At 40.1% G+C, this 10,212-nt stretch overlaps 1 protein-coding gene across 1 annotated transcript in view; it reads left to right on the top strand.

Moving 5' to 3' along the window:
• Positions 1 to 5,949, top strand: part of LOC124118515 (staphylococcal nuclease domain-containing protein 1-like) — a 48,607-nt gene extending 42,658 nt beyond the window's left edge. Inside the window, exons 19-22 of the mRNA XM_046480636.2 lie at positions 1,905 to 1,974; positions 2,073 to 2,180; positions 3,952 to 4,194; positions 5,076 to 5,949. Of these exons, the coding sequence (XP_046336592.1) occupies positions 1,905 to 1,974; positions 2,073 to 2,180; positions 3,952 to 4,194; positions 5,076 to 5,141 (487 nt within the window). The 3' untranslated portion in view covers positions 5,142 to 5,949. The remainder of the gene's footprint in view (positions 1 to 1,904; positions 1,975 to 2,072; positions 2,181 to 3,951; positions 4,195 to 5,075) is intronic.
• Positions 5,950 to 10,212: the final 4,263 nt, after the last annotated feature.

Raw genomic sequence — 10,212 nt, forward strand, 5'->3', positions numbered from 1 at the left:
GTACACACTATGTCCTCCCCGTTTAAACCACAGACATAAAATTGCACGCTGTGTCCTCACCACACGAACCACTGACATCACTGTCCAGCTGGACCGCCTTCATGGTCTAGTGGTAGAGCGTCTGCCCGGAGAGTGGAAGGTCCGGGGTTCGATCACCGGCCACATCATACCAAAAGACGTTAAATGATGGTACTTGTTGTTACCCTGTCTGGCGCTCATATTTAAGGTCCAAAAATCAAAGACTGGCATCAGTCCGAACTAGTACAAGCAGCCACACTCACTCACTCACTCACTCACTCACTCACCCACGCACGTCACCATATAAGTGGAATAATCTTGAACTCCATGTTAAACCCAATTTCACCTCACCTCACTGTCCAGCCTTTTCCCTCCACCATAAACCACTGACATCACTGTCCAGTCTGTTTCCTCCCCACATAAACCACTGATGCACTGTCCAGTCTGTTTGTTCCCCACATAAACCACTGACATCACTGTCCAGTCTGTTTGCTCCCCACATAAACCACTGACATCACTGTCCAGTCTGTTTCCTCCCCCCCCCCACCATAAACCACTGACCAGTCTGTTTGCTCATCACATAAACCACTGACATCACTGTCCAGTCTGTTTGCTCCCCGAATAAACCACTGATGCACTGCCAAGTCTGTTTGCTCCCCACATAAACCACTGACATCACTGTCCAGTCTGTTTGCTCCCCACATAAACCACTGACATCACTGTCCAGTCTGTTTGCTCCCAACATAAACCACTGACATCACTGTCCAGTCTGTTTCCTCCCCACATAAACCACTGATGCACTGTCCAGCCTGTTTGCTCCCCACATAAACCACTGACATCACTGTCCAGTCTGTTTGTTCCCCACATAAACCACTGACATCACTGTCCAGCCTGTTTGCTCCCCACATAAACCACTGACATCACTGTCCAGTCTGTTTGCTCCCCCAATAAACCACTGACATCACTGTCCAGTCTGTTTGTTCCCCACATAAACCACTGATGCACTGTCCAGCCTGTTTGCTCCCCACATAAACCACTGACATCACTGTCCAGTCTGTTTGCTCCCCGAATAAACCACTGACATCACTGTCCAGTCTGTTTCCTCCCCACATAAACCACTGATGCACTGTCCAGCCTGTTTGCTCCCCACATAAACCACTGACATCACTGTCCAGCCTGTTTGCTCCCCACATAAACCACTGACATCACTGTCCAGCCTGATTGCTCCCCACATAAACCACTGACATCACTGTCCAGTCTGTTTCCTCCCCACATAAACCACTGATGCACTGCCAAGTCTGTTTGCTCCCCACATAAACCACTGACATCACTGTCCAGTCTGTTTCCTCCCCACATAAACCACTGATGCACTGTCCAGCCTGTTTGCTCCCCACATAAACCACTGACATCACTGTCCAGTCTGTTTCCTCCCCACATAAACCACTGATGCACTGCCAAGTCTGTTTGCTCCCCACATAAACCACTGATGCACTGTCCAGCCTGTTTGCTCCCCACATAAACCACTGACATCACTGTCCAGTCTGTTTGCTCCCCGAATAAACCACTGATGCACTGCCAAGTCTGTTTGCTCCCCACATAAACCACTGACATCACTGTCCAGTCTGTTTCCTCCCCACATAAACCACTGATGCACTGTCCAGCCTGTTTGCTCCCCACATAAACCACTGACATCACTGTCCAGTCTGTTTGCTCCCCGAATAAACCACTGATGCACTGCCAAGTCAGTTTGCTCCCCACATAAACCACTGACATCACTGTCCAGTCTGTTTGCTCCCCACATAAACCACTGATGCACTGTCCACCGAGGGTCCATCCAATGTATGTCTCGTTTGTGTTCTTTATTAACAAGGGTTGTTTCCTTTCAGGTATCGGGCTAAAGTAGAAAAAGTGGAATCAAATGACAGAGTGACAGTCTTGTACATCGATTATGGGAATGTAAGTTGATTGACTATTCGTGTGGATGCTGGTTCTATCCCTGATCCCTGTCTTCCCTAACAGTATTTGATATGGATATTTGTTGTGTCCACCCACAGAGGGAAGTGACATCGTCGACAGAGATGGCAGCCCTGCCTGGAAGTTACCAGTCAATCCCCCCACAAGCCACAGAGTACATCTTGGCCTGTGTTGCCTTGCCAGATGATGTAAGTGACCCTCGCTGCACACAAATCGATAGTTGTCAAGTTGTCTATTCTGTAATTTCTTGAGTATAGTTCACACCCAAGTATATTTGTACTCCCTATTGGGTGTCAGTATTTCTGAAAATAAAATATTTGAGTATTATGCGCAGAAAAATAATTACATCATATCCCTTCAGCGAATTCAGGTAAACGAACAGGTGATAACAAACTTGACACTAGATATGTTGATTTACTGTTTAAATTTTATTTTCTGTTCTGCTACACATTGTTTTATATGCAGGGATTAAAATTACCGTGTGTGTTTTCTCATAAACTAAGCCCGAAACAGCAATCAGCTGTACACACATTTTCTCCGAATCTACTGGTGATTCGGTTAAAAAAATTCCCAATAATATAACTTTAGTAATTGCAATGATCAAAAGAAATGTATCAGAAACTATTATTTTATCAGAAATAATATACTTCAATATTATGTTATTTTAGTTGCAGTGTTACTATATATATTTATAATAATAACCATAAGCGCAGCACATTGGTACAGCTTATCGATATTGGTGGATATTTTTATCCCCTGCCGGGCCAGAATGGCCGAAGGGGGATTATGTCATGACGCAGTCGGTCCATCTGTCTGTCTATCCGCCGTCCATCTGTCCATCCCACAGAGGGTACTAAGGTTGTGAAATCAACTCCTCCTACAGTTTCCAGAGAATATCCCTGAAACTCTACACACAAGATGTCAACATGTTGATGATACGCATATCGCAGTCCCGTTTCACTTTGACTAATTTTGACAGAGTTACTGCCCCTGTTTTACGGAGCTTCATTTGCCTAATTGTGAGAGAGGTACTAAGCTTGTGAAATCATCTCCTCCTCCAGCTTTTAGAGAATATCCCTGACACTCTACACACAAGATGTCATCATGTTGATGATACACATATCGCAGTCCCGTTTCATTTCGACAAATTTTGACAGAGTTACTGCCCCTGTTTTATGAAGCTTCATGAAATCTTCTCCTCCTCCAGTTTTCAGAGTATATCACAATATCTAACTATAACTATAACTATAGTTAGTTTCCTTGTATAAGGCTTTTGTGGGTGAGCTACATCCTTATGGCATTAGCATTCAGACTGGATTTCTCCCAATAAAACGTTCTGCACAATTTGTTTCAAATGCAGCGCCATCTACTGTTGTTATTTCATAAAATACAAAGAAAATATAAACTCGTTAAAAAAATTCATGCGGGGGATGTTGTGCTCTCAGAACACTCTTGTTAACGTATGGAACAATTTGATGAGTCACCGTTGAGGCTCCTGCGCTCGTGAAAGCTCCATGTTGACATATAATAGTCAAAGTACAACAAATATTACTTTGAACTAGTCAAAGTATGGCATTTATGATATATGTATCCATTCTCTGTCAAGGCATCAATAGCGTTAATCTGACCTTCGTTGCTGTTTATAATGGTGAGTTGTGCGATCTGCCGATCAATTCATACACTATTTCACACTATACTCAAGAAAATGTTCTTCTCTCGACATAATGTTCTATTTTTGTCATGGAATCAGTTGTTACGTATATATCAGTGGGTTTGGCCCTTGTCTGATGATGGGTTTGAACATCATACCATCTTTGTTATACCCACAACTTCCAAGACTTCCAACTTTACTGAGTTTCAGCTTATATCTCACTTTTAGGGGAGACATCTTGATATCATTGTTAAACACCTCTGGTGATGTTCAACCCGTCATGTGACTCCCCCAAATGTCTGCTTCAGGAGGATGCTAAGAATGAAGCCTTGGATGCGCTGTACTCTGACATCATCAACAAGCAGCTCATGCTCAACACAGAATACAAAGGACCACCAGATTATGTGACACTTGTCACAGAGGCAAAAGAAGACATTGCTCTTGGTCTCATTTCGAAAGGGTTCCTCCTGGTAGAGCCTCGTCGGGAACGTCGGCTGGCCAAGATTGTGTCTGACTACACTAAGGCACAGGAAAAGGCTAAATCACAGAGGGTAAGAATATTCAAGACAACACGTTCATGATCAGCAAAAGAAAATCTGTGAACAGAGTTTGAGAAGTTACAAGCATCAAGTGTTTAAACCCCATGTCACTCAAGAGTTTCATTTGATGATGCAAGGAGTTGGCAGTATGCCTCTGCTTTGTAAGAAATTTGTGTCCTATGAGACATGGTAGATGTGACTTTATCCTGAATCCTTTATCCTTTGTGTTGGATTGTAAATGATGAGTAGATGGTCTTCGCAACATTGTTTCCTTTTAGCAGTTAGTTGTGGTCACTTTAGTATTGGAATTTATTGTCTGAATTTGACCGTCACTAGGGGTGATTTGTCTCTTGAATATCGTACAAAGATAATTGACATCACAGGATATTCTAAAATGATTAATGATTCTCAAAGCAAGCACCATGTGGAATAAATAAGGTCATGAGACTCACTTTTGTGGTTACTTTCTTTAAAAGTATGAATGATAAATGAATGGTGGGGGGGGGAGAGAGAGGGGGATGGGGGGGGGGGGGGGGGGGTTATATGATTGAAACAGACATTGATGTCCTGCTTTGGAGTCCTGATGTTATTAATTTTCCCACAACATGAATTGGCATCCGACCAAAGTGCACGAAACATTCTTATAGAGCTTGGTTGAGGCATGGAACTTTCTGATCTAAGTCTTAGATTCCAGTTATACAGCCATATGTACTGTCACATGTGTATTTCATGTCAGGCCACATGGCAAAAGGCATGTTTCCCCAAAATGGAAATAATGTATTCTTACTAGAAATGAGTGTTGGCATGGTATGGGGGCTTGGAGGAAATGGCAGTGAAGGGGCTGCTGCAGTGTTTGCAAGTACTATACCTACTTGTTTCCTGTTGTGTTGCAGTTGAATCTGTGGCGCTATGGGGACTTCACCCAGGATGATGCCAAGGAGTTCGGCTACTCACGTTGAGCAGTCAACACTCTGCTCTTCACTCGCAGCAGTTACACAAGTGGAAGCTAGGATATATAAACAATTTTTAAGACAGAATATATTTACATTACAAGCAGACTCCTATTTTCTATTATTTTGACTCCCTAGTTTCCTCAATAATGGATGTATTGCTTCAGTCAACAGAGGATTCTACTTGCAAACTGAAAACTACTAACACAGGTGTATGCAGCGTCATGTGTCAAGAGTGAAATAAGTACATTTGACAGAATGTCACAAGTCATTGTAGCAAGATGTGGCTTTGGCTCAGACTTGAAAAGCATTTACTTACTCAAGTGTATCCCTTGTTTAAAGCCTAGCTAGGGCTCATTTCACTGTAGATTGTTCATGTAGTCCTGTCATGGTAGTTGGTCTCATCCCCTGAGTGTTTGTTGCTGTGGGTCTACACAAAGGATACACTCCAGTATCAATCAAAGTAGAAACTTTAGAAACTCATCAGATTCATTGCCAGGTGTGGAAACTTCAGTCAAGGAAATTTCTTTTTTGTCCAAACCTGTGAGTTTTACTTTATCTTGGGATATGGTGCCAAATCAATTCTGCAGTTAATAGAGCATCTGTTTACTATTTATTTGTTCTGCATACTCCCTACTTATGCAAACCTCTGTCTGGAGTTGATCCACACCTGCTTGTATATCTCTGCGCCATTTCTGACAAATACTGCCTTGTTGACAAGTCTGTTGGTAATATATAATGCACACAAGACACGTGCTCAAAACTATGATGGAATCTTCCCCCAAAAATAAAACTATATTTATGAATGTTTCCCAAATCATTTGTCTGTTGTCAATTTGCTGTTTCACAACTGCTGGTTATCAAAGGAAGTGCAGAACTTGGACCAGTGGGACTTGCATTGTGATCCACTACTAAAGCCAGGGAGGAGAGTCATCAGAAGCCAGCTGGAATGTCTGCCTTGACTATCACACCATGTTTGAGGTTGTATGGAAAGAAATGGTTCAATCACAGCTGTTTGAGAAACAATGAAGTAACATTTGTACCAAAGTTCTCACTTGGCCTTCAGGAACTTGAACCATTTGTCCCAAGATTCCAGGTGATTTGTAGTTGTGGACAACAGCAAGACGTACGCTTGGTTAGTGGCAGGTAATGTATTATGTGTGAAGAAATTTTAGCAGGGATTCAAGGAGTGGCTGCACCGGCAGATGAAATTGCTCGATCAGCTGTCACATGCTTGACTCACGCCACACTTAATATCTCACTGGGACCGTTAATGAGGCTTAAAAGATGCTCAGACAATTCGGGTCACATTCTAGACATGAATGACGTATTCATAATTTCTTCTACCCGCACATCAATTACGATGAAAATGTCATTTGCAATATTATGTTATATGTGGAATCACCATGGTAACATTTGTATGTTTCTTGCCATAGCAGTATTTGTTTTGGCCAGCTATGGCCCATTTCTATATCTGTATGTGACCTTGTAGAGCAAGGTCACCCGATCCCGCTAGTTGCCTCATACCACAGGCATGGCTTGCTGAAGACCAATTCTAACCTGGATCGTCACAGGGTGTGGTTCATTTCAAGAGCATAACTCATTAACCTTTTAATAGATCTTCATGACCTCGTGCCTTATGATGTTCAGGAGTAATTTAGCAGCCCCATGTAAGGGTAGGCTTCTTAAGTTGTGTTGTTTTTTTCAACCATACACTTGTAACATGTTAGAGACTATATACACGTCCAATATACCTCTGGAAAAAATCTTAAATGATTGTATGAACTTAAGGGTCAAGGTTACACAGTATGAACTAGGCATAAGACACTTGTGTGCATGATAGCTTGACTGAAAAGGGAAATTGATTAAATGTATTATAAATGTTCTCCAAGGTGGGGTCTCGATCTCATCAACTTTTGTCTGACCTCGATAAAAGCTTATAATTCAGTAAGGCCACACAATTTCACAATTTCAGAATATAGCTTTTCAATTATAAGTATATATGGTGCCTATCGATTATCCTTCATTCTTTTAAAATCTGGAATCTGAACAAGACCAGTTTCCTTGTTTTATTATTTGGGGGAGGAGACTGGAATGGTGTTCAAAATTTTATCCATTGTACCTATAATTATGAGCATAGAAATATTCCCCCGATTAATAACAAAATAGTAGATATAAAAGAAAAAATAGGACTTGCCAGGTATTAAATCCTGTGGGGAAAAAAAGTATATTTGGAGACAAAACAGTCCTATTGAAGAAAGAAGACGGGATACCGTTCTTGTTTCCAAAGAACATCTATCTCTTATCAAAACTACCACCATAGGGATTAATTATTAATCTGACCATTAATATCTTTAGAACTACCATTGCACACAATAGTATGAGGTCCAGGATTTACTACGTGACCTGCGTACTCAAATTTAGCTAAAAACACTATATATTTATAAGATATTAATTGCCCAGATTTCAAGGTAAATCATCAGTTTTTGTTTGAATTTTTGAAGATGAGAATTATAAGTAGAAGTATAACTTTTTCTAGTAAAGAAAAATAAAGACAAGAAAGAAAGACAGAATGCGAATAGAAAAATGGTATCGGTCTACTAAAATTTAGATAATGAAGAAAAAGCAAATTTGAAAGCTAAAAAGGAGGAACCAAAAATGTAAAGAACTGAAAAAATCAAAGGTATCATATTAAGGAGTAAACAAAATGGTTTGAAGAAGAGAAAAAAAACCCTGAAAACTTGAGAAAAAAATCTATCAGTAAAAATATGCGAGAAATTATAAACAAATGTAATGAGATTTTAACAAATACCTCAGATATTTTAAAGGATTTTTTCAAATCTTCATGTACCTGTGATCATGACAAGGGTTGGAAAACTAAATTCCTTCACACATATTCAGAAAAAAAGTGAAGTGCCATTATCATTTGAGGAATGTGCGGAGTCTTTACAACAAATGGAAATGTCCAGGCTTCTATGGCTTTTCAGTTGAATTTTATAAAAATAATTGGAAGGACACCGATATATTTTTACTTGCTCATATGAAACCGGTAATCTTTCTAACTTCCAGAGACAAGGTTACATGTATCCGGAAAGAAAAGGCATGGACATCAGTATTTGCAAAACTGGCACCCAATTACTTTGCTTGGGGATCGATTATAAATTAGATTCTGGGGCAATTGCACATAGTATCAAACATGTATTAGCAAACATTATAAGTGAAACTTTCATGGGTGAAAATACCTGACTATTATGTGATATGAATTGCAGTAGTATAGGTAATGGGGGTTCTGCCGCAACTCCACTGGAGCCAGATTTATATACCTATACTGCTACTACAGGTGGCATTTTTTATGTGTAAATGACTATGCGATTCAACGATAGTTATGAGATTAAGCTTAATTGACTCTAGCTCACCACCACCTGGAGTCAATCAATGATGTCATTAGTACAGATGAGACTAAATTGTAATGAAAATATTCTCTATTATTTTTACTAATACGCATACCATTATTTTGAACGAAGTGATATTCAACATTTTTACTAAGTTCTTTGTTCATTTTACTAGGAGACCAGACTATATACTCTTCTTGGTATTTGGAAAGAAACAATTTATGACCGTATTTGGTTGGTTTGACATCACTGATATAATATATACCTTGTGGTAATTCTCTCCATTTGATAATTTTGTCCCTGAGCATAAATGCTTCGGTAGCTTTTTCGAGTTCTTCCTTTGTTGGTTTGTAATTCTCCATTATTATATACTATGTAAGCATTCGTTTAAATGAGTGTATGATTTTTTATGTGGTGCGATCTAATGATAGGAAGCAATCTATTTTTAATCTCCATTAAGTTCTTTGGTTTTGGCACAGAATAATTAATGCGCTTGTTGTCTCCCCTGTTCTATGAACTTTTTTTCTCGTCTTCGTTAATACCACTGGTCTTACGAGAATTGGACCGAATCTCCTGCTTCATTACGTTGTATTTGGTGAGTTCTGACAGCACTAAACGAAACTCCTCGGATATCTTACAATCAGCCATTGCTGTTGAAATATGATCATCAATGCTGTTCAACTTTGCTTTGGCGAGTATCCGAATATTATCATGTTTTAATGCTTTCTTTTGCAACTTACGAGAAATAATTTTATCGTTATTCCTGCCAGTCCTGAGACTCCAGCCGCTATTTCCATGCCAAGTACGATAGGCGCGGCGATTATAGTTGATAATAAACTGACACCGGCTACACCGGCTACACCGAGTCCCATGCCAGCTGTCACAAGTGCAGTGTCAACTCCGTCGAGAGCATTCACGGCTCTGCTATACTTTTTATACAATCCAAGTCTAAACTCCGGCTCCTTCTATATTCGATGTTTTATGTCGCTTATTTGATGTAATCGAAATCCCATCAACAGTATCCATCTTTTCAGATGCCTCATCGAGCGCCGGATATAAACCCATAGTGTATATTATTATATCATATAATAGTCTTTAATTGGTCTTGCTTAAATGTTTTGAGAGTGTACATCAACCTTATCAAATGTATATTATACGGCATGAATATCTTAGTAAGAGAAATGCTGTCACTTTTAATAATTTGGACCCCCTCAAGGGTTGCAACGGGTGATGCTCCAATATGAATAATACTGCAACGTTGACGTTGGTGTTTCTTTAGCCATTTAATCGATAGACCTGGTAATATTTCGAAGGCATCTTCCGGTGCATCTCCGAACAAGACTTCAATAATAAGCGTAGAAAGATTAGGTATTGCACTCAAGTTATCTTTTATGTCATTGAATTCAGTAACCAAATTTAAACTAACATTTTTTACTGCCGGACGGCTATATAACATATGACCTGGGTTTTCTGGCAGGGGAGAGACTAACACACTTTTTCGTTTTGATGGGATATAAGCCCCGAGTACAATCCCACTATTCATTATCTTAGTTAATTGATGGCCGTTACCCATCATCACATACGGTGGGGTAATGACGATAATCAGTAGCCACTCGATGTTTGCTTCGATCATAGTCCATTTATTATCATCGTTGCGAGTACGATTATACGAAGTGTTTTTATAGAGT

The sequence above is a fragment of the Haliotis rufescens genome, unplaced genomic scaffold (assembly GCF_023055435.1).
Source record: "Haliotis rufescens isolate VD_foot unplaced genomic scaffold, xgHalRufe1.0.p SCAF_5, whole genome shotgun sequence".
Lineage (NCBI taxonomy): Eukaryota > Metazoa > Mollusca > Gastropoda > Lepetellida > Haliotidae > Haliotis > Haliotis rufescens.